This window comes from Pseudophryne corroboree, chromosome 1 (genome assembly GCF_028390025.1).
Source record: "Pseudophryne corroboree isolate aPseCor3 chromosome 1, aPseCor3.hap2, whole genome shotgun sequence".
NCBI lineage: Eukaryota > Metazoa > Chordata > Amphibia > Anura > Myobatrachidae > Pseudophryne > Pseudophryne corroboree.
In genome coordinates, this window is record NC_086444.1 from 333,921,776 (window position 1) to 333,947,063 (window position 25,288).

Here is a 25,288-nt window from a genome sequence, read left to right on the forward strand (position 1 = left end):
AGAGGTTGGGCCGTTCCTCCCACTAAGTCCCAGGAAGCAGGCAGGCTGGTGCCAACCAGCCCTGCCTGAAAATAACACACATATAAAATGCAGAAAACTCTTCAGGAGCTTCCATAAGCGTGACCGGCTCCTCCAGGCACATTTTCTAAACTGAGTCTGGTAGGAGGGGCATAGAGGGAGGAGCCAGCAAACAGTATCAAATTCTTAAAGTGCCCATGGCTCCTAGTGGACCTAGTACCCCATGGTACTAAATGGAACCCCAGTATCCTCTAGGACGTAAGTGAAAAAAACATTATAGGATAATTTTAATATCCTGTACGTTTGTGCCGTATGGAGTTAAGAGAAGCCCAATTTTATCCACAAATGTTTTACTAGCAGGATATAGCTGTCTTCGGATGAACATCCAAAGCGGTTATAGGATAATCCTATTACCTGTATATCTGGGAAATTTAGAGTTTAAAGAAGCCCCCTTTTTCCTATAAATGATCCAACAGTAGGATTTAATGGTTTCTAGAAAAAAAACTTTCTATGTCCAATTTTTTAACTGATCAGGATTTTATACCTTTGGAAAATATCAATTTACTTATTGGAACAAGCCACATTGGGAATCATTCCATACTTATCTTTTAGATGTTCTCTGACACCTACCCCTGAAGAAGTCCACAGGACGAAAACGCGTAGTATTAAAAGCCCATTCTCTAATTCAGTGAGGATCCTTCCCCGAGCTCACACTTGAATAAGGTGGAGGAAGGATACTGTAACAACTCTCCGGCATTGGTCGTGGCATATTGATTTCTTTTATGTATGTAAAAAATAGGATTTTAATTACCTACCGGTAAATCATTTTCTCGTAGTCCGTAGAGGATGCTGGGGTCCACATTAGTACCATGGGGTATAGACTGGTCCACTAGGAGCCACTGGCACTTTAAGAGTTTAATAGTGTGGGCTGGCTCCTCCCTCTATGCCCCTCCTACCAGACTTAGTCTAGAAACTGTGCCCGAGGACACGGACATACTTCGAGAGAAGGAAACACACAGATAGTGGTGAGATTCACACCAGCTCACACATGACAAGGCAAACCAAGCTAACCAGCTTGAACAAGTCAGCAACAGCTGAACAACAGTACTTAACCAAGTAACAATGCAGTACTTAACCAAGGAACAAGGTAGTCCCGAACCAAGTAACAACTGCAGGAAAACAAAGCCCTGGGCGGGCGCCCAGCATCCTCTACAGACTACGAGAAAAGGATTTAGCGGTGGGTAATTAAAATCCTATTTACTTTTACATCCTAGAGGATGCTGGGGTCCACATTAGTGCCATGGGGATGTACCAAAGCTCCCAGTACGGGAGGGAGAGCGCGGAGGCTCCTGCAGAACCGAATGACCAAACCGTAGGTCCTCAGAGGGCAAAGTATCAAACTTGTGGAACTTAGCAAACGTGTTCGACCCTAACCAAGTTGCTTCTCGGCAAAGCCGAGACACCCCGGGCAGCCGCCCAGGAAGAACCCACTTTACGAGTAGAGTGGGCCTTAACGGATTTAGAACATGGCACTCCTGCCGTAGAATAAGCATGCTGGATAGTAAACCTGATCCAGCGAGAAATCGTCTGCTTAGAAGCAAGCCACCCAACCTTGTTGGGATCATAAAGGACAAACAGAGCGTACGACTTTCTGTGAAGAGAAGTTCTCTTCACATAAATCTTCAAAGCCCTCACAACATCCAAAGACTTTGAAGTGATTGAGGAGTCAGTAGCCACTGGCACCACAATAGGTTGGTTGATATGAAAAGCCGACACAACCTTCAGAAGAAATTGCTGACGCGTCCTGAGCTCAGCTCTATCTTCATGAAAAATCAAGTAGGGGCTCTTGTAGGGCAATGCCCCCCAATTCCAACACACGTCTAGCAGATGCCAATGCCAACAGTGTGACAGTCTTCTAATTAAGAAACTTGACCTCAACCTCTGCAAAGGCTCAAACCAATCCGATTGCAGGAACTGCAGTACCACGTTAAGGTCCCAAGGTGCCGTTGGAGTCACAAAGGGAGGTTGGATGTGCAGCATCCCTTTCAAGAAAGTCTGAACCTCAGGGAGGTCAGACAATTTTTTCTGGAAGAAAGTGAACAAGGCCGAAATCTGGACTTTTAAGGAGCCCAGGCGCAGGCCCACATCCACCCCTGCTTGCAGGAAGAGGAGAAACTGTCCAAGTTGAAACTCCACCGTAGGAAACTTCTTGGATTCGCACCAAGACACGTAGTTTTTCCAAATCCGGTGGTAATGTTTTGACGTTACGCCCTTTCTAGCCTTTATCAGGGTAGGAATAACTTTGTTCGGAATGCCCTTCTGAGCTAAGATCTGGCGTTCAACCTCCATGCCATCAAACGTAACCATGGTAAGTCTTGATAAGCGAATGGCCCCTGTTGCAGAAGGTCCTCTCGAAGTGGAAGAGGCCTCGGAACTTCTAGCAGTAACTCTAGAAGATTCGCGTACCAAGCTCTTCTTGGCCAATCTGGAGCAATGAGGATCGCCTGAACTCTTCCGAAGCTTCTTGTTGAGGCGTGAGGCCATCATGTCTATTTGAGGTACGCCCCAAAGACTTGTCACCTCTGCAAACACTTCTGGGTGGAGGCCCCACTCTCCCGGATGGATATCGTGTCTGCTGAGGAAGTCCGCTTCCCAGTTGTCTACTCCCGGAATGAAGATTGCTGACAGCGCCACTCTGACATTGCAGCTCTGCTCTTCGTTCCGCCTTGTCGGTTTATGTAGGCCACTGTCGTTACATTGTCCGACTGAACTTGAATGGCCTGATCTTTTAGAAGATGTGCCGCTTGTATTAGACCGTTGTACATGGCCTTTAGTTCCAGAATGTTTATCGGAAGGATGGATTCCAGACTTGACCACCTTGCTTGTAAGTTTTCCCCCTGGATGACTGCTCCCCAACCTCTGAGACTTGCATCCGTGGTTAGGAGGATCCAATTCTGAATCCCGTACCTGCGACCCTCTAGTAGGTGGGAAGTTGTCAGCCACCAGAGGAGCGATATTCTTGCTTTCGGTGGCCGACGTATCCTCTGGTGCATGAGAAGATGAGATCACGACCATTTGTCCAGGAGATCCAGCTGGAAAGACCGTGCATGGAATCTTCCGTACTGTAGAGCCTCGTAGGAGGTAACCATCTTTCCCAGAAGGCGAATGCACTGATGAACAGATACCCGGGCTGGCTTCAAGACATCCCGGACCATTGTTTGTATCACCAACGCTTTTTCCTCAGGCAGAAACACCCTCATCCCCTGGAAGGACAGTCTCCTTGTCGGCTCTAAATGCGACTTTGGAAGGTTCAGGATCCATCCATGATCCTGGAGTAGTTCAGTCATGAGAGCAATGGTCTGTAACAGACGCTTTTATCAGTAGGTCGTCCAGATAAGCAATTATGTTCACACCCTGCGTGCGGAGGAGTAGCATCATCTCCGCCATCACCTTGGTGAACACCCTTGGTGCCGTGGAGAGGCCAAATGGCAGCGCCTGGAATTGATAGTGACAGTCCAGTAGCGCAAATCTGAGATAAGCCTGGTGCGGCGGCCAGATCGGGATGTGGAGGTACGCATCATTGATATCCTGGAATACCAGGAATTCCCCTTCCTCCAAACCCGAGATCACCGCTCTCAGAGACTCCATCTTGAATTTGAATTCCCTCAAGTAGGGGTTCAATGACTTTAGGTTTAATATTGGTCTTACCAAACCATCCGGTTTCGGTACCACAAACAGGTTTGAGTAATAACCCTTGTGGTGTAGGAGAGGTGGAACCGGAACAATGACATTTGACCTCAGCAATTTTTGAATGGCTTCCTGTAGGATAGCACTTTCTGTCAGCAAAGCTGTCAAGCCCGAGTACTGGGTAACAATTTCCAGTACCCAGGGATCCAGGCAAGAGGACGCCCAGACCTGACTGAAATCCACAGTCATGCCGAGGATTTTGAGGAAGCAGAACCAGGTTTCTGCTCCTGGGAACCTGCGGGTGTAGTTTTTCGGGATTTCCCATGGCCACCTCTAAAGAAAGTGGGTGGGGATTTGGACTTTTTTGCTTTAGCGGTCTGAAAGAACTGCATCCCAGACGTAGAATATGATTTCTTAGTCTGTGGTGCAGCAGATGGAAGAAAGGTCGACTTACCAGCATTTGCAATGGAGATCCACGCATCTAACGCTTCCCCAAATAGAGCCTGACCTGTGAAGGGTAGGTACTCCACACTCTTCTTGGATTCTGCGTCCGCAGACCATTGGCACAGAGTCCCCTGCGTGCCGAGACAGTCATGGAAGAAGTCCGTGCATTCAGATGACCAAGGTCCTTCATGGCCTCCACCATGAAACGTGCAGAATCCTGTATGTGACGTAAAAACATTTCAATGTCACTTCTATCCATAGTATCTAAATACTCTAGTAATGTGCCTGACCACTTTACTATGGCTTTAGAAATCCATGCACAAGCGATAGTGGGCCTTAGCGCCACGCTTGAAGCAGTGTATATGGATTTGAGCGTAGTCTCAATCTTGCAGCCTGCCGGCTCTTTCAAAGCGGTAGACCCAGGGACAGGTAAAACCACCTTTTTAGACAATCTAGATACAGAAGCATCTACTACAGGGGGGTTTTCTCACTTTTTCCTATTCTCTTCAGGGAAAGGAAAAGCAATGAGAACCCTTTTTGAGATCTGGAATTTTTACTCTGGGTTTTACCAGGATTGTTCAAACAGTGCTTTTAATTCTTTAGACGCAGGGAAGGTAAGGGAGGCTTTCTTATTCTCTGTAAAGTAAGCCTCCTCGACCTGCTCAGGTACTTTGTCAGCAATGTGTAAAATGTCCCTAATGGCCTTAATCATGAGCTGCACCCCCTTAGCAATGGATGCCGCCTCCTCCCCCCCCCCCCTCCCCCTGTATATCCCCGTCACCCGTATCAGTGTCGAGTTGCATTATCTGGGCAAGAGCACGTTTTTGTGGGCATATACCAGGGGATCTTAAGGAGGCATTGGGAACAGAACACAACAAAACCTCTACAGATTTTCTCAAAACCTGTGTTTCAGTCTCATTATGAGTTATCCTAGATGAAATCTGGGATATCATTCCCTTAACTGAAGCCACCCACAATGGTTCGGATTTAGCAGGCTGAGACATTATATTACATTCCTGAGTACATGGAATGGATTCCTCTGGAGAAGATACACACTCTGCAGCACAAGATACAGAGTCCCTGGACATGGCAATGTGAGATATATGTACACACACACAGGAAAATGTCAGACACAGTTTCCCCCAAGTACCTTCAGAGAGACACAGAGTTAAGGAGCCAGCACACATAAAAGCCTGGCGCTGACTGAGTAACCTAAATAGACTACACAGTTGTTATGTGATTAAAACCCCCCCCCCCCCCCCCTTCTATAACGCCCTGGTACCGCACAGGATAACTGGAGTTATGTGGAGGGTCAGCGTTCCCTGTCAGCGTCTCTGTCTGTGGAACTGTAGGGAGAAAATGGCGCTGGTGAGTGCTGGATCCGCTCTGAGGAGACGCTCCGCCCCCTTGTAATAGTGCGTCTTCCCGCACTTTAGAAGATTATACTGGCCTAAGGTAGCACATTGCTGGCAGTAGACAGAGTCCCCGATAGCTCTAGTGACCATTTTGTAGGGTATTGCGCTGGCCCAGGGCGCCCCTCACAGCGCTGCAGTGTGCCTCTGAGCCCTCCGGAGCGCATATGCCGCCATTCTCACCGGCTCACCGGTATCCTACTCACCACTCGACTTCTTCTGGCTCTGTTAGGGGGTGGCGGCAGTGCTGCGGGAGCGAGCGGTCGCCTCAGGGGCTTGCGATCATCACCCTCAGGAGCTCAGTGTCCTGTCAGTGAAGATAGTGGCCATTAACCTCTAGGGTTGGACACTACTCCCCCCCCCTTCCCTAAGTCCCACGAAGCAGGGAGGCTGTTGCCAGCAGCCTCCCTGTGCCTAAACTCTTTAAAAAAAACAACAAAACTAAAACTCATAGGAGCTCCCCTAGCTGTGACCGGCTCCACCGGGCACATTTTCTAAACTGAGTCTGGTAGGAGGGGCATAAAGGGAGGAGCCAGCCCATACTATTAAACTCTTAAAGTGCCCATGGCTCCCAAGGGACCAGTCTATACCCCATGGTACTAATGTGAACCCCAGCATCCTCTAAGACATAAGAGAAATTACTGTTTAAACTGAAAATAAATGCTTGGTATCTTTTACTGATTGGCCACTTGACTTTTTCTTTGGGTGATCTTTTCTGGTGTGAGGATATTTCCTACAGGATTGAAAGAATAAGAAGAACTGTACATGTATTTATCTATCTATACATATACCTGTATATACAGATAGCTACCCTAATCGTGGGTGCAACTGGTTTGACACAATCCGTAAGAAATACACTGTGCGATTGCGTCTATTCATACCCGGCATGTTTAGTCGCTGCCACAATGTGTGTGCATACATTGCGGCAACGATGATACACACACACATAAATGAATACACAAATATATCACACACACACACACACTAGTGTTCATGCTAGACTTTACTGTTATTATTATTACTGTCACAGGGATTTTGCACAATCACACTTTCATTCAATGCTGAAAGCATTAGTATAACAGAAAATGTATTGTTAAGCATTATGTACCGCTAGCACAATATACTGTATATTTGTGTATATCTAGCAAATATAAACATTTGCTAGCTACACACAGATTTGCAGTATATTATTAGTGCCGATAACAAAAGTCTTCGTTTTGCATACGTATATGGCATTAACATTGCCTCGCAGCCGGTAATATGTACAATATGGGTAAAACGGAACGTAGGCATATTTATTTTGTGACCTGTACAACTCTATTGCATTTCTTACTGGAAAAACGAATTTTATGGTAAGAACTTACCTTTGTTAAAACTCTTTCTGCGAGGTACACTGGGCTCCACAAGGAAAGACATAGGGGTGTAGAGTAGGATCTTGATCCGAGGCACCAACAGGCTGAAAAGCTTTGACTGTTCCCAGAATGCATAGCGCCGCCTCCTCTATAACCCTGCCTCCCTGCACAGGAGCTCAGTTTTCAGTTAACAAGCCCAATGCAGTAGCAGGAAAAGAGACGACAACGGTTAGTAGCCACATACACCACACTCTCACGACAAGAGAAGTGTCAGCGGCTAATGCCATACCAACCCAAAGAAGCTAAGTGCGTCAGGGTGGGCACCTTGTGGAGCCCAGTGCACCTCGCAGAAAGTTTTAACAAAGGTAAGTTCTTACCATAAAACTCGTTTTCTGCTGCTGGGTACATTGGGCTCTACAAGGAAAGACATAGGGGATGTCCTAAAGCAGTTCATTATGGGAGGGGACGCACTGTAGCGGGCACAAGAACCCGGCGTCCAAAGGAAGCATCCTGGGAAGCGGCAGTATCGAAGGCATAGAACCTTATGAACGTGTTCACTGATGACCACGTAGCCGCCTTGCACAATTGTTCAAGGGTCGCACCACGGCGGGCCACCCAAGAAGGTCCAACAGACCGAGTAGAATGGGCCGTAATGTGAGAGCAGGAGCTGACAGACCAGCCCTCACATAAGCATGTGCAATCACCATTCTAATCCATCTGGCCAAAGTCTGCTTGTGAGCAGGCCAGCCCAGTTTGTGAAATCCAAACAGCACAGAGAGAGAATCAGATTTCCTTATAGAAGCAGTTCTCTTCACATAGATACAGAGAGCCCGTACCACATCCAAAGACCGCTCTTTGGGAGACAGATCAGGAGAAACAAGTGCCGGAACCACAATCTCCTGGTTAAGGTGGAACGAAGAAACCACCTTAGGTAAATATCCGGGACGAGTCCTAAGAACCGCCCGGTCACGGTGAAATATCAGATATGGGGAACTACAGGACAAGGCATCCAAATCCGACACTATTCTAGCTGAGGCAATAGCCAGCAGAAACACCACCTTAAGGGAAAGCCACTTAAGATCAGCTGAACCAAGAGGTTCAAACGGAGACTCTTGTAGCACCTCCAAAACCACAGACAAGTCCCAAGGAGCCACAGGCGGGACATAGGGAGTTTGGGTACGCAACACACCCTGAGTAAAGGTATGCACATCGGGGTAAGGTCACAATTTTTCTCTGAAACCACACAGAGAAGGCAGATATTTGAACCTTGAGGGAGGCCAGACGCAGGCCTAAGTCCAGGCCCTGCTGAAGAAAAGCCAACAACTTGGCTATACTAAACTTGGAAGCGTCATAATCGTTAGATGCGCACCAAACAAAATAAGAATGCCAGACCCTATAGTAAATCCGAGCTGAAGCCGGTTTCCGGGCCCGCAACATACGGTAGTTTGAATGACCGCCTCAGAAAACCCTTTAGCCCTTAAGACGGAAGCTTCAAGAGCCACGCCGTTAAAGACAGCCGGGCTAGGTCCTGGTAGACACAGGGGCCCTGAACGAGAAGCTCTGGGCGTTGTGGAAGTAGAATTGGACGCTCTGACGATAGGCCCTACAGGTCTGAGAACCAGTGCCGTCTGGGGCACGCTGGAGCTATGAGAAGCAGATTTCCTTTTTCTTGCTTGAACTTCCGAATTACCCTGGGTAGGAGTGACACCGGAGGGAACACGTACGGCTGCCGAAACCTCCACGGCACCGCCAGCGCATCCACGAATGCTGCTTGAGGATCCCTTGTCCTTGCTCCGAAGACCGGAACCTTGTGATTGTGTCGAGACGCCATCAGATCCACGTCTGGAAGGCCCCACTTTTCCACTAGTAGTTGAAACACTTCTGGATGGAGGCCCCACTCGCCGGCATGTACGTCCTGACGACTGAGAAAGTCCGCTTCCCAATTCAGGACTCCCGGAATTAATATTGCCGATATGGCCGGTAGATGGCGTTCCACCCAATGTAGAATCCGTGAAACTTCCTTCATTGCCAAGCGGCTTCGAGTGCCGCCTTGATGATTTATGTAAGCCACTGTGGTGGCGTTGTCCGACTGTACCTGAACAGGACGGTTCTGAATTAAATGCTGGGCCAGGTTCAACGCATTGAAGACCGCCCGCAATTCCAGAATGTTGATCGAGAGGAGAGATTCCTCCTTGGTCCACCGACCCTGAAGGGAGTGTTGCTCCAGCACCAACCTCTTAGACTGGCATCTGTCGTCAACAGGATCCAGTTGGAGATCCAGAATGGACGGCCCCTGCACAGTTGTCGGCCCTGGAGCCACCATAGCAGCGACAGATGGACCTCCGGAGTCAAGGAGATCATTTGAGACCTGATCCGGTGAGGCAGGCCGTCCCACTTGGCTAGAATCAGCTTCTGGAGGGGGCGAGAATGGAATTGAGCATACTCCACCATGTCGAATGCGGACACCATGAGGCCCAGCACCTGCATCGCCGAATGTATCGACACTTGCGGACGAGAAAGGAAGCAACGAATTCTGTCCTGAGGCTTCAGGACTTTCTCCTGAGACAAGAACAACCTCTGGTTGTGAGTGTCCAATAGCGCTCCCAGGTGCACCATGCTCTGAGCAGGGACCAGGGAGGATTTCTTCCAGTTGATGAGCCACCCGTGGGCTTGTAGAAACCGGACAGTCATATCCAGATGACGTGGGAGAAGGTCTGGGGAATTTGCCAGTATTAACAAGTCATCCAGATACGACAGTATCCTGACCCCTTGACGGCGGAGTACCACCGTCATTACCGCCATAACTTTGGTGAAGACTCGCGGAGCCGTAGTTAAACCAAAAGGTAACGCCCGAAAATGGTAATGGAGGTTGCCAATCGCAAACCTCAGGTATTGCTGATGTGACGCTGCTATAGGAATATGCCGGTAAGCATCCCGTAGTCCCCAGGTTCCAAGGCCAGAACTATAGAGCGAAGGGTTTCCATACGGAACTTGGAAATCTTCACAAACCTGTTCAATGCCTTGAGATTGAGAATGGGCCGGGAGGACCCATTCGGTTTCGGGACTAGAAATAGCGGAGAATAGAACCCCCGGCCCCTCTGCGCAAGAGGCACCTGTACTACGACTCCTGTATCCAGGAGGGTCTGTACCACCGAATGTAGAGTGTGTTTGCCTTTGTCTGGTCCAACGGGACGTCTGTCTGGCAAAATCGATGAGGGGGTCGGTTTTTGAAGGCTATGGCGTAACCTTGAGTGACGACTTCCCGTACCCAAGCATCTGAAGTGGTCTTCAACCATTCCTGGGTATACCCTAGAAGCCGGCCCCCCACCCGGGGATCCCCAAGGGGGAGGCCCGCCCCGTCATGCGGAAAGCTTATCAGTCTTGGAAGCTGGCTGACGGGCCGCCCAGGCTCTTTTGGGCTTTGGCTTACCAGGTTTGGAAGTGCGGGCCTGCTTGTTGTACGCCTGACCTTTTGCTTTACCTGAAGGACAAAAGGGGCAAAAGGAAGTACCTTTAGCCTTCGAGACAGAAGGTGCGGTACTTGGCAGACAGGCGGTTTTGGCAGTAGCCAAGTCAGCCACCATCTTATTTAAGTCCTCCCCAAACAGAATATCTCCCTTGAAAGGGAGTACCTCCAGGGTTTTTCTAGAGTCCAGATCCACAGACCAGGATCTCAGCCACAAAATCCGGCGAGCCAGGACTGATGTAGTAGAGGCCTTGGCTGCTAGGATACCGGCATCAGAAGCTGCCTCTTTAATATAGCGAGAAGCTGTGACAATATATGACAAGCATTGGGCCCATGCTTCAATAGCCTCTGCAGCCCATGTTGCTGCAATAGTGGGCCTTTGTGCAGCACCCGTGAGGGTGTAAATCGCTTTCAGACAACCCTCCACACGTTTATCCGTAGGCTCTTTCAGAGACGTGACGGTAGTGACAGGTAGAGCTGAGGAAACCACCATCCTAGCCACATGTGAGTCTACTGGAGGAGGTGTTTCCCAATTTTTAGACAGCTCTGGCGCGAGGGGTTAGCGAGCCAGCATCTTCTTTTGAGGCACAAACTTCTTACCCGGGTTTTCCCAGGGTTCCTGACGTATATTCACTAGGTAGTCAGAGTGAGGTAAAACTTGTTTAACCATCTTCTGACGCTTGAACTTATCTGGTTTCTTAGGAGGGACGGATGGCTCGGGATCATCCGTAATCTGTAAAATCAACTTAATAGCCTCCAAAAGATCAGGAACATCCACATGTGAACCACCCTCCCCATCAGCAGTATCTGAGTTAGAATCTGTGGGGTCAGTGTAAGTGCCATCTTCATCAGACGAGGTGTCAGTGACAGCAGTGGATTGTGAGGAGATAAGAGCTCGCTTAGAGGACCCCTTGGGCTTAGGCGAGCGAGGGTCAGACTTTTTAGTAGTCAGGGACTGGTTCAACTTCTTCAACTGAGCAGATAAATTGTCCGCCCACGGCGGATTAGCTGCAGGGACCACATACGGTTGTACCGGCATAGGGGGTCCCATAGGGGGTGTTAATTTATTAACTAGTGTATGCAGAAGCGTGGAAAAAGCAGCCCACGGTGGGTCTTTATGGACCTCCGTTGCCACAGTTCCACTGGGGGGCAAGGAGCCCCCAGAACCAGAACCCACAGCTGCTATATTCTCCTCATATGGATCTGTGGCTTCAGCAACACCAGCAGTGTGTTCTGCCCCAGAACTGTTACCGTCAGAAGCAGACATGATTTAACTTGCAGTATCAGGTAACAGTACAATTGGCAGCAGCACAATACCTCTTACCCAAACCCCGACGCAGTGTAGTCAGCACAAGCAGGGACACAGGAGAGATACGGTGACTAAAATCACAGAGAAAAATACGTATTAGAGTATATCTTGTGAATATCCTATATTATTATAAGACCTGACGCACCAAGCCCCCTCAGGTTATAGAATATAGGGATAGCAAGTTGAGTGAGAGACACGAAATGGAAACCACTCCGCAAGCTAATGCACACACATATAGTCACAGTTATACAATGCAGAGGTCATTACCAACAATAATACTGCACTGGACCAGCTGATATAGCTATGTAATTAATAGATATAACACTGCACAGCAAGAACTGGATGTATATCACAGGGTAACTGTACTAGAAAACCCTGACTAAATGCACTCTTTCTTAACTAACACTGTCTAATAGGCAGGTAGAATACTTAAGGCGTCATGTAAAGTCACAGCGCTGACAACCAGGCGGCTTTACACAGGATGATTTGCCCAAGCAGTCCCAGGAACAGTGTAGCTGAGAGAAATGGCGCCCAGACACTGACATGGAGTGAGGGAGAGACAGATATGCAGCTCCAGGGTGGGAACATTTGCGGGAAATGGTGCCCTGGGGCTGGGGGAGGGGCTCCAGGACTAAGCCTTATCCCCCTGCTGGCAAAACCACCAGGTACTGTGGGCTACTATTAAAATGGCTTTAAGAGAAAACCTGACCTGCACCCATGCCCTGGTGAACTAGTGGGATCGCCTGTACTGCCACAGTGTCCACCGCCAGCGCACGCGGCCCGCCTCCCACTGACCGCGCCGGATCGCAAGCGGGACCCACTCACCACCTCCCGAAGCGCGGCCACGCGATCCCGGAGAGTCCCCGTCGTGTGTGCCTGACCATGGAAGAAACCCGGAACCTCCTGCTGTAGTTACCCGGCAACCAGGGCTCGGGAGTGTACAGCGCCGCTGGGGAGAGATGGAGCTGCAGCAGTGAATGTCAAAAGACATATACACACTGCTGTTGCCCTTGAAGTCTTCACTTTTTTTCTAAAAAGCTCTTCTCAGGGCTGCTCAGCGCAGCCCCTCTGTTATGTGCCTGCTATCTACGGCACCAACTACAAAACTGAGCTCCTGTGCTGGGAGGCAGGGTTATAGAGGAGGGGGCGCTATGCATTCTAGGAACAGTCAAAGCTTTTCAGCCTGTTGGTGCCTTGGATCAAGATCCTACTCTACACCCCTGTGTCTTTCCTTGTGGAGCCCAGTGTACCCCGCAGCAGAAACAAATTTAGAATTAGGTTAACGATTCCAGACCTGCTCAGGAAGTTTGTTTAGTTCATACCAAAATATTGTTTGCCGGTAGAACAGCAACTAAAATGACACTGCTACACTGCACTTTCTGGCTGCAAAGTGATCAAACCATTCAACAGTTTTTTTGTCAAAATACAATTGTTTTTAGCGTCGTCTCTACTATTATATAAGCATAATACTTTTGTGCCAAGAACTCTACAGTCATGTTGAGCACACTTCTTCTAGTGAGGTTCCCATCTTCTTAAACTGGGCAGATGGATGTTGTGTCTAATGCTGGGTACACACTGATAAATATATCTGCAGATCAATGCAGCCCGATCAGTCGTGACTGACATTACAAACTGGGGGGGGCATTTACATCAATCACAACGATGGCGGGCAGTTGAGCCATCAATCACAACGATGCACCAATATATCTATAGATATATTGGTCATCGTGTGTGCAGCAGGGCTAACACGCTAGGTCTCTGAACCTAGCGTTCACTGACATATCGTTGGTACACACTGGCCGGCGGGGCAGCGATACTGTGTATCGGTCGTTCAATAGAACAGCTGATATATCAGCCAGTGTGTACCCAAGCTTAAGGTATTCTAAACATTTACTTTTGTTTGTTTTTCTAGAACAGAGAATTGGTGATGTCGCCCACTGCAACCAATTCGATGCTATCATTTTCTAAAAGGCAGCAGAAAAATAATAGACCGCATGTGATTGGTTGCTATGGGCACGTTTTAGAAGCTCAAGTAAATTTACCCCTGTTAGATTATGTTTGCCCATGATGGGGTAATAAAGATACATATGGAACCAAAAAACATTTAGCGTTAGTAGAAGAACATTAAACTGTAAAAATAAGAATTTACTCACCGGTAATTCTATTTCTCATAGTCCGTAGTGGATGCTGGGGACTCCGTAAGGACCATGGGTATTAGCGGCTCCGCGGGAGACTGGGCACAACTATAAAGAAAGCTTTTAGACTACTGGTGTGCACTGGCTCCTCCCACTAAGACCCTCCTCCAGACCTCAGTTAGGATACTGTGCCCGGAAGAGCTGACACAATTAGGAAGGATCTTGAATCCCGGGTAAGACTCATACCAGCCACACCAATCACACCGTATAACTCGTGATACAATACCCAGTTAACAGCATGATAACAACTGAGCCTCTCAACAGATAGCTCAACAATACCCTTAAGTTAAGCAATAACTATATACAAGTATTGCAGACAATCCGCACTTGGGATGGGCGCCCAGCATCCACTACGGACTATGAGAAATAGAATTACCGGTAAGTAAATTCTTATTTTCTCTAACGTCCTAAGTGGATGCTGGGGACTCCGTAAGGACCATGGGGATTATACCAAAGCTCCCAAACGGGCGGGAGAGTGCGGATGACTCTGCAGCACCGAATGAGAGAACTCAAGGTCCTCCTCAGCCAGGGTATCAAATTTGTAGAATTTTGCAAACGTGTTTGCCCCTGACCAAGTAGTAGCTCGGCAAAGTTGAAGAGCCGAGACCCCTCGGGCAGCCGCCCAAGAAGAGCCCACTTTCCTCGTGGAATGGGCTTTCACTGATTTAGGATGCAGCAGTCCAGCCGCAGAATGTGCAAGCTGAATCGTACTACAGATCCAGCGAGCAATAGTCTGCTTAGAAGCAGGTGCACCCAACTTGTTGGGCGCATACAGGATAAAGAGCGAGTCAGTCGTCCTGACTCCAGCTGTCCTGGAAACATAAATTTTTAGGGCCCTGACTACATCCAACAACTTGGAAGCCTCCAAGTCATTTGTAGCCGCAGGCACCACGATAGGTTGGTTCAGATGAAAAGCTGATACCACTTTGGGGAGAAACTGGGGACGAGTCCTCAATTCTGCCCTATCAATATGGAAAATCAGATAAGGGCTTTTACATGACAAAGCAGCCAATTCTGAACACGCCTGGCCGAAGCCAAGGCCAACAACATGACCACTTTCCACGTGAGATATTTCAAATCCACGGTTTTCAGTGGCTCAAACCAATGTGACTTTAGGAAATCCAACACCACGTTGAGATCCCAAGGTGCCACTGGAGGCACAAAAGGGGGCTGAATATGCAGCACTCCCTTAACAAAAGTCTGAACTTCAGGTAGTGAAGCCAATTCTCTCTGGAAGAAAATCGATAGAGCCGAAATCTGGACCTTAATGGAACCCAATTTAAGGCCCATAGCAACCCCTGACTGTAGGAAGTGCAGGAACCGGCCCAGCTGAAATTCTTCCGTTGGGGCCTTCCTGGCCTCACACCACGCAACATATTTTCACCATATGCGGTGATAATGGTTTGCGGTTACTTCTTTCCTAGCTTTTATCAGCGTAGGAATGACTTCCTCCGGAATGCCCTTTTCCTTCAGGATCCGGTGTTCAACCGCCATGCCGTCAAACGCAGCAGCGGTAAGTCTTGGAACAGACAGGGCCCCTGCTGCAGCAGGTCCTGTCTGAGCGGTAGAGGCCATGGGTCCTCTGACATCATTTCTTGAAGTTACGGATACCACGCTCTTCTTGGCCAATCCGGAACAATGAGTATAGTTCTTACTCCTCTTCTCCTTATTATCCTCAGTACCTTTGGTATGAGAGGAAGAGGAGGGAACACATAAACCGATCGGTACACCCACAGTGTTTCCAGAGCGTCCACAGCTATCGCCTGCGGGTCTCTTGACCTGGCGCAAAATTTTTCTAGCTTTTTGTTTAGGCGGGACGCCATCATGTCCACCTGTGGTTTTTCCCACTGGTTTACAATCATTTGAAAGACTTCTGGATGAAGTCCCCACTCTCCCGGGTGGAGGTCGTGCCTGCTGAGGAAGTCTGCTTCCCAGTTGTCCACTCCCGGAATGAACACTGCTGACAGTGCTAACACGTGATTTTCCGCCCATTGGAGAATCCTTGTGGCTTCTGCCATCGCCGTCCTGCTTCTCGTGCCGCCCTGTCGATTTACATGGGCGACCGCCGTGATGTTGTCTGACTGGTACCGGCTTGTGTTGAAGCAGGGGTTTTGCCCGACTTAGGGCATTGTAAATGGCCCTTAGTTCCAGAATATTTATGTGCAGGGAAGTCTCCTGACTTGACCATAGTCCTTGGAAGTTTCTTCCCTGTGTGACTGCTCCCCAGCCTCGAAGGCTGGTCTCCGTGGTCACCAGGATCCAGTCCTGTATGCCGAATCTGCGGCCCTCTTGAAGATGAGCACTCTGCAGCCACCACAGCAGAGACACCCTTGTCCTCGGAGACAGGGTTATCAGACGATGCATCTGCAGATGCGATCCGGACCACTTGTCCAACAGGTCCCACTGAAAGGTTCTTGCATGAAACCTGACGAATGGAATCGCTTCGTAGGAAGCTACCATTTTTCCCAGGATCCGCGTGCAATGATGCACCGACACCTGTTTTGGTTTTAAGAGGCCTCTGACTAGAGATGACAGCTCCTTGGCCTTTTCCTCCGGGAGAAACCCTTTTCTCTGTTCTGTGTGCAGAACCATCCCTAGGAACAGCAGGCGTGTCGTAGGGACCAGCTGTTACTTTGGAATGTTTAGAATCCAGCCGTGCTGTTGTAGCACTTCCCGAGATAGTGCTACCCCTACCAACAACTGCTCTCTGGACCTCGCCTTTATCAGGAGATCGTCCAAGTACGGGATAATTAAAACTCCCTTCCTTCGAAGGAGTATCATCATTTCCGCCATTACCTTGGTAAAGACCCTCGGAGCCGTGGAGAGACCGAACGGCAACGTCTGGAATTGGTAATGACAATCTTGTACCACACACCTGAGGTACTCCTGGTGAGGATGGTAAATGGGGACATGTAGGTAAGCATCCTTGATGTCCAGCGATACCATGTAATCTCCCTCGTCCAGGCTTGCAATAACCGCTCTGAGCGATTCCATCTTGAACTTGAATTTTTTTTATATATGTGTTCAAGGATTTCAAATTTAAAATGGGTCTCACCGAACCGTCCGGTTTCGGTACCACAAACATTGTGGAATAGTAACCCCTTCCTTGTTGAAGTAGGGGCACCTTTACTATCACTTGTTGTGAATACAGCTTTTGAATTGCCTGTAACACTGCCTCCCTGCCTGAGGGAGTGGTTGGCAAGGCAGATTTGAGGAAACGGCGGGGGGGGGGGGGGGGGGGGGAGACGTCTCGAATTCCAGTTTGTACCCCCGAGATACTACTTGAAGGATCCAGGGATCCACCCGTGAGCGAGCCCACTGATGGCTGAAATTTTTGAGACGGGCCCCCACCGTACCTGGCTCCGCCTGTGGAGCCCCAGCGTCATGCTGTGGACTTAGAGGAAGCGGGGGAGGACTTTTGCTCCTGGGAACTGGCTGTATGCTGCAGCTTTTTCCCTCTACCTCTGCCTCTGGGCAGAAAGGACGCGCCTTTAACCCGCTTGCCCCTATTGGGCCGAAAGGACTGTACTTGATAATACGGTGCTTTCTTTGGTTGTGAGGGAACATGGGGTAAAAATGTAGACTTCCCAGCTGTTGCTGTGGAAACAAGGTCCGAGAGACCATCCCCGAACAATTCCTCACGCTTATAAGGCAGAACTTCCATGTGTCGTTTGGAATCTGCATCACCTGTCCACTGCCGAGTCCATAACCCTCTCCTGGCAGAAATGGACATTGCACTAATTTTGGATGCCAGCCGGCAAATATCCCTCTGTGCATCCCTCATGTATAAAAGTGCGTCTTTTATATGCTCTACGTTTAGCAAAATAGTGTCCCTGTCTAGGGTATCTATGTTTTCTGACAGGGAATCTGACCACGCAGCAGCAGCGCTGCACATCCAGGCTGAAGCTATAGCCGGTCTCAGTATCACACCTGTGTGTGTATATATAGATTTCAGGATAGCCTCCTGCTTTCTATCAGCAGATTCCTTCAGGGCGGCCGTATCCGGAGACGGTAGTGCCACCTTCTTTGATAAGCGTGTGAGCGCTTTATCCACCCTAGGGGATGTTTCCCAGCGTGACCTATCCTCTGGCGGGAAAGGGTACGCCATTAGTAACCTCTTAGAAATTTTTAGCTTTTTATCAGGGGAAGCCCACGCTTCTTCACACACTTAATTTAACTCTTCAGATGGAGGAAAAGCTACTGGTAGTTTTTTCTCTCCAAACATTATACCCTTTTTTGTGGTACCGGGGGTAACATCAGAAATGTGCAACACATTTTTCATTGCCTCAATCATGTAACGTGTGGCCCTACTGGAAGTTACATTAGTCTCTTCGTCGTCGACACTGGAGTCAGTATCCGTGTCGACATCTGTGTCAACCCCCCCCCCCCCAGCGCCCTGCACCCATCAGTGACCGAAGTGTGAGGTGTACATGAGGAGCAATGGCGCACAGCTGCAGTGCTGTGCGCTACCTTGGTGAAGACCGAAGTCTTCTGCCGCAGATTTTCCGGACCTTCTTCGTGCTTCGGGCTCTGTAAGGGGGACGGCGGCGCGGCTCAGGGAACGAACACCAAGGTCGGGTCCTGCGGTCGATCCCTCTGGAGCTAATGGTGTCCAGTAGCCTAAGAAGCCCAAACTACCACCTGTTAGGTAGGTTCGCTTCTTCTCCCCTTAGTCCCTCGCTGCAGTGAGTCTGTTGCCAGCAGATCTCACTGAAAATAAAAAACCTAAATATACTTTCTTTCTAGGTGCTCAGGAGAGCCCCTAGTGTGCATCCAGCTCAGCCGGGCACAAGAATCTAACTGAGGTCTGGAGGAGGGTCTTAGTGGGAGGAGCCAGTGCACACCAGTAGTCTAAAAGCTTTCTTTATAGTTGTGCCCAGTCTCCTGCGGAGCCGCTAATCCCCATGGTCCTTACGGAGTCCCCAGCATCCACTTAGGACGTTAGAGAAAGGTATTTAACTGCATTACCAATTTAATTAGGTCACGTTAATGCTAAAAAGGTATACATAATATGAAATGGAACACCCTATAAATGTATAAACTTGTCAGCAGTGTATTTGCTGCAAAGTGTCAACTGTACACCAGGGGGCAGAATACACACAGTCTAAACCTAGAAACATGTACAGTACTAAACATTTGTAGCAGCCCTATTTGCATTCACCATTTTGTACAGTAAGGTTGAAGGTTTGTAAAATATTCTCAATAATAATATACTCAATTAATTGCTAATTAAAATTCATTGCTAATTAATTGATGTTACATTTTTTAAAATTGTATATCATTCTATTACATTATTAAATAAATATATAATTTTATAGCTATAGAGAATTTTACAGTCTAATTCACCAATACAAAGAGTTATAATAAAAGATCAAAGTCCCTACAGCGACACTTCAGATTTCCAACCTGGAACATTTTCATAATTAGTGATAAGACAAGTGAACAAAACTCACTAATTTAGTATATACAGAACACAATACCACAGACCATGTGCAAAAGGTGACACTTCGAAAAGTGGAACCAAACCAAAATCCCTTACTCTCATTCCACTGCACATAAACAGCTGTTTTGTAAAGTGCTCACACCCATCATAAGGGGCATGCAGCCCAAACTATTTGGGTTAATTTAATAATATAGTAGTGCGTGTACAAATAAGTACAAGAAAAACGTTATAGGAATATGTAAATGGTCTCTGCAGCTGCTAGCCGCGAGTGGAGACGGACCACTTCAACAGTGCTGGAATCTGCAGCAAAACTAGCACAAATAACACAGTTGTTTACCATTATAAGAGGTCTTAAATGGGTGGTGGATTGTCAATTATTGAACAGCAGCTCCCCCCGTGGATATGTCCCCATCTCCACAATAAAGAGCTGCTGCACATGCACAGAACGAATGCTACCCAAACGGAGCTAAGCTTCATTCGCAGGAGCCAGTGGCGGGCTGCATTCAACTATTTTTACAATAGTAACCTCCGGGCAGCATAAGCAAGCGTTAGGGGCCACAGGCGACCCACCAGTTTGACATGCCTGTGCTAGATAAATAAGTAGAATAAGATTGGTTGCTATAGGCAACATCTTCACGTCTACAAACCCGCACTTTAATAAATATACCATAGAAAGTGCACATCAGCAAGCAGTAGAAAAAAGAACAAAATATACTAAAATGTTCCATTCACTGGAGGAGTCCATTTTATTTACTATCAGCATTGGTGAGGGGAGATTGGATAGCAAGGTGTGGTTCCTCTTTAAGCAAGTGTGGAGTTGGAATGAATACGGTGACAAATACCAAAACTACCCTCCACCACTGTATATAATTTGTGCATATATGTAATTTGGATATTGTGCTCTGACGTATTGCACACTCCTTATAGAATCAGCTTGGGCAACAAAAAAACAACTTCATGCATATTTTTCCTATACAATAACTAGAAAGTAGTATTCCCAATATAACGGTAGAATCCTTGAGCTGGTGCCATAACGAGTTTGTTGCTGTTCCCAAGATGATGATATAATGAGGGAGCACAGAAAAATATGGATTACTTACTGCTGCACTTTCACATGTGCACATATAATGGAAACAATCACAGCTTCATTTAAGGCCAACTGACAAACCAATAATTAAGGCAATTAAGCCAATCACCACGAGCACTAAAATGGCAATGATCCATGTTTTCTGTAAACAAACAAAATTATTTATTTTTTTCTTAAATCGTGTTCACAAGAAAACCCTGGCAATTACAAGTGGTCAGTCTGCTTTACAGTAACTTTATATATATTATCATTCAAACAAAGATTACAGTGGGCAGCATGGTTACTGTAATTGGTAGCATTACTGTCTCACATCAGTGAGGTCTTGGGTTCAACACTAATTAAAAAGCAAAGCAATTACAATATTTGGTATTATTGTTTTTTTTAAACACAAACCACTGTACAGTATATGTTCATTGCCGTGGAAAAGAAAGTAGAAGAAAATAACAGTATTCAGGGTTGTCAAAAATGAAAATACAGTACAAATACCAAACAAAATAGCTAATTTGCTAAACAAAACAAAACCAAAATATAATGAAACGGTTACAAGGCAGGGTATGCGGTAAAAATAAGATTTTAAACCTACCGGTAAATCTTTTTCTCGTAGTCCGTAGAGGATGCTGGGACTCCCTAAGGACCATGGGGATAGACGAGCTCCGCAGGAGACATGGGCACTTTAAGAAAGACTTTGACTCTGGGTGTGCACTGGCTCCTCCCTCTATGCCCCTCCTCCAGACCTCAGTTAGAGAAACTGTGCCCAGAGGAGACGGACAGTACAAGGAAAGGACTCTGTGACATAGGGACAGACCAGGGTAGAATTCCTTTCTGTTCCCTAACCTTTTGTGCAATAATTTTACCTCAGCACTTACACATATCCAAACAGGTTTCGGCGTTGTTGACGGAGACACCCTCCCACACACTTATCCGCTCTATCACCTCCTTAGAGGAGCCTTTTACCTCAGACATGTCGACACACGCGTACCGACACCACACACACAGGGGATGCTCTATTTGAAGACAGTTCCCCCACCAGGCCCTTTGGAGAGACAGAGAGAGAGTATGCCAGCACACACCACAGCGCTATATAATACAGGGATGTACACTATACTGAGTGATTTTTCACCTATAGCAGCTTATATACACAGTTTTGCGCCTAAATTTATGTGCCCCCCCTCTCTTTTTTACCCTTTGTGTACCAGGATACTGCAGGGGAGAGCCTGGGGAGCTTCCTTCCAGCTGAGCTGTGAAGAGAAAATGGCGCCGGTGTGCTGAGGAAGAAGGCCCGGCCCCCTCAGCGGCGGGCTTCTGTCCTTTTATGTACTTTAATGGCGGGGGTTAATGCACGTATACAGTTTATCAGACTGTATTATGTGCTTATCGCCAAGTAAGGTAATCTAATTGCTGCCCAGGGCGCCCCCCCCCCCCCCCCCAGCGCCCTGCACCCATCAGTGACCGGAGTGTGTGGTGTGCTAAGGGAGCAATGGCGCACAGCTGCAGTGCTGTGCGCTACCTTAATGAAGACCGGAGTCTTCAGCCGCCGATTTTCAACTTCTCTTCGTTCTTCTGGCTCTGCAAGGGGGACGGCGGTGCGGCTCTGGGACCGGACGACCGAGGACTGGGCCTGTGTTCGATCCCTCTGGAGCTAATGGTGTCCAGTAGCCTTAGAAGCCCAAGCTAGCTGCAAGCAGGTAGGTTCGCTTCTCTCCCCTCAGTCCCACGTAGCAGTGAGTCTGTTGCCAGCAGATCTCACTGAAAATAAAAAACCTAACAAATACTTTCTTTTCTAGGAAGCTCAGGAGAGCCCCTAGGGTGCATCCAGCTCTGGCCGGGCACAGATACTAACTGAGGTCTGGAGGAGGGGCATAGAGGGAGGAGCCAGTGCACACCAGATATAGTACCTAATCTTTCTTTTAAGAGTGCCCAGTCTCCTGCGGAGCCCGTCTATACCCCATGGTCCTTACGGAGTACCCAGCATCCACTAGGATGTCAGAGAAAACTATATACAAGTCTTGCAGAAGTAGTCCGCACTTGGGACGGGCGCCCAGCATCCTCTACGGACTACGAGAAAAAGATTTACCGGTAGGTTTAAAATCTTATTTTCTCTAACGTCCTAGAGGATGCTGGGACTCCGTAAGGACCATGGGGATTATACTAAAGCTCCCAAACGGGCAGGAGAGTGCGGATGACTCTACAGCACCGATTGAGCAAACGCAAGGTCCTCCTCAGCCAGGGTATCAAACTTATAGAACTTTGCAAAGGTGTTTGACCCCGACCAAGTAGCAGCTCGGCACAGCTGTAGTGCCGAGACCCCTCGGGCAGCCGCCCAAGAAGAGCCCACCTTCCTAGTGGAATGGGCTTTAACCGATTTCGGTAACGGCAATCCTGCCGTAGAATGCGCCTGCTGAATCGTGTTACAGATCCAGCGAGCAATAGTCTGCTTTGAAGCAGGGCCGCCAACTTTGTTGGCTGTATACAGGGCAAACAGTGCTTCTGTTTTTCTGATCCTAGCCGTTCTGGCCACGTAAATTTTCAAAGCCCTGACCACATCAAGGGACTCGGAATCCTCCAGGTCACGTGTAGCCACAGGCACGACAATAGGTTGGTTCATATGAAAGGATGAGACCACCTTAGGCAGGAATTGAGGACGGTTCTGCAATTCCGCTCTATCCATATGGAAAACCAGATAGTGGCTTTTATGGGATAAAGCCGCCAATTTCCGACACTCGCCTAGCCGAAGCCAAGGCTAACAACATGACCACCTTCCAGGTGAGATATTTCAACTCCACTGTCTGAAGTGGTTCAAACCAATGTGACTTAAGTAAACTTAACACCACGTTAAGGTCCCAAGGCGCCACCAGAGGTACAAAAGGAGGCTGAATATGCAGAACTCCCTTCACAAAAGTCTGTACTTCAGGTAATGAGGCCAATCCCTTTTGAAAGAAAATGGATAAGGCAGAGATCTGAACTTTAATGGAGCCTAATTTTAGGCCCAAATTCACTCCAGTTTGTAGGAAGTGAAGAAAACGGCCCAGGTGGAATTCTTCGGTAGGAGCATTCCTGGCCTCACACCAAGAAACATATTTCCTCCATATTCGGTGATAATGTTTAGATGTCACGTCCTTCCTAGCCTTTATTAGCGTAGGAATGACCTCATCCGGAATACCTTTTTCAGCTAGGATCCGGCGTTCAACCGCCATGCCGTCAAACGCAGCCGCGGTAAGTCTTGGAACAGACAGGGACCTTGTAGTAACAGGTCCTGCCTTAGAGGAAGAGGCCACGAATCTTCTGTGAGCATTTCTTGCAAATCCGGATACCAGGTCCTTCGTGGCCAATCAGGAACAATGAGAATTGTTCTCACTCCTCTTTAACTTATTATCCTCAACACCTTGGGTATGAGAGGAAGAGGAGGAAACACATATACCGACTGGAACACCCACGGTGTCACTAGGGCGTCCACAGCTACCGCCTGAGGGTCTCTTGACCTGGCGCAATACCCTTGCAGCTTTTTGTTGAGACGGGACGCCATCATGTCTATTTGGGGTCGTCCCCATCGACTTGCAATCTGCGCGAAGACTTCCTGATGAAGTCCCCACTCTCTCGGATGCAGATCGTGTCTGCTGAGGAAATCTGCTTCCCAGTTGTCCACTCCTGGAATGAACACTGCTGACAGAGCGCTTACATGATTCTCCGCCCAGCGAAGAATCCTGGTGGCTTCCGCCATTGCCACTCTGCTCCTTGTGCCGCCTTGGCGGTTTACATGAGCTACTGCAGTGATGTTGTCTGACTGGATCAGAACTGGTCGATTGCGAAGTAAGATCTCCGCTTGACGTAGGGCGTTGTATATGGCCCTTAGTTCCAGGATGTTGATGTGAAGACAAGTCTCTTGACTTGACCAAAGTCCCTGGAAATTTCTTCCCTGTGTGACTGCTCCCCAACCTCGGAGGCTCGCGTCCGTGGTCACCAGGATCCAGTCCTGAATGCCGAACCTGCGGCCCTCTCGAAGGTGAGCCCTGTTTAGCCACCACAGGAGAGATACTCTGGCCCTGGGGGACAGGGTAATCCTCTGATGCAATTGCAGATACGACCCGGACCATTTGTCCAATAGGTCCCATTGGAAGGTCCTTGCATGGAATGGCTTCGTATGTTGCCACCATCTTTCCCAGAACTTGAGTGCAATGATGTACTGACACTTGTTTTGGTTTCAACAAGTTCATGACTAGAGTCACGAGTTCCTGTGCTTTTTCAGTCGGAAGAAAAACCCTTTTCTGGCCTGTGTCCAGAATCATGCCCAAGAAGGACAGACGAGTTGTAGGATTCAGCTGCGACTTTGGAATATTGAGAATCCAGCCGTGTCGCTGTAACACATTCAGTGAAAGTGATACGCTGCTCAGCAACTTCTCCCTTGATCTCGCTTTTATGAGATCGTCCAAGTACGGGATAATTGTGACACCCTGCTTGCGCAGGAGCACCATCATTTCCGCCATTACTTTGGTGAAAATTCTCGGGGCCGTGGAAAGCCCAAACGGCAACGTCTGAAATTGGTAATGACAATCCTGTACCGCAAAGCTCAGGTACGCCTGATGAGGAGGATATATGGGGACATGCAGGTATGCATCCTTTATGTCCAGAGACCCCCAAAAATCTCCCCCTTCCAGGCTGGCGATGACCGCCCTGAGCGATTCCATCTTGAACTTGAACCGTTTTAAGTAAAGGTTCAGGGATTTTAAATTCAATATGGGTCAGACCGAACCGTCCGGTTTCAGAACCACAAACAGAGTTGAGTAGTACCCCTGCCCTCTTTGAAGCAGGGGAACCTCTACCACCACTTGTTGCAGACACAATTTGTGAATTGCCTGTAAAACTATCTCCCTTTCCAGG

At 48.2% G+C, this 25,288-nt stretch overlaps 1 protein-coding gene across 2 annotated transcripts in view; it reads right to left on the bottom strand.

Moving 5' to 3' along the window:
• STX2 (syntaxin 2) overlaps positions 1-25,288 on the bottom strand; it is a 273,207-nt gene that overhangs the window by 11,268 nt on the left and 236,651 nt on the right. The window contains exon 10 of one of the 2 annotated variants that reach the window (XM_063964646.1): positions 20,427-20,555. The exons of the other annotated variant lie outside the window; for it this stretch is intronic. Within the exon in view, the coding sequence (XP_063820716.1) occupies positions 20,472-20,555 (84 nt within the window). The 3' untranslated portion in view covers positions 20,427-20,471. The remainder of the gene's footprint in view (positions 1-20,426; positions 20,556-25,288) is intronic. 2 annotated transcript variants of the gene reach the window in all.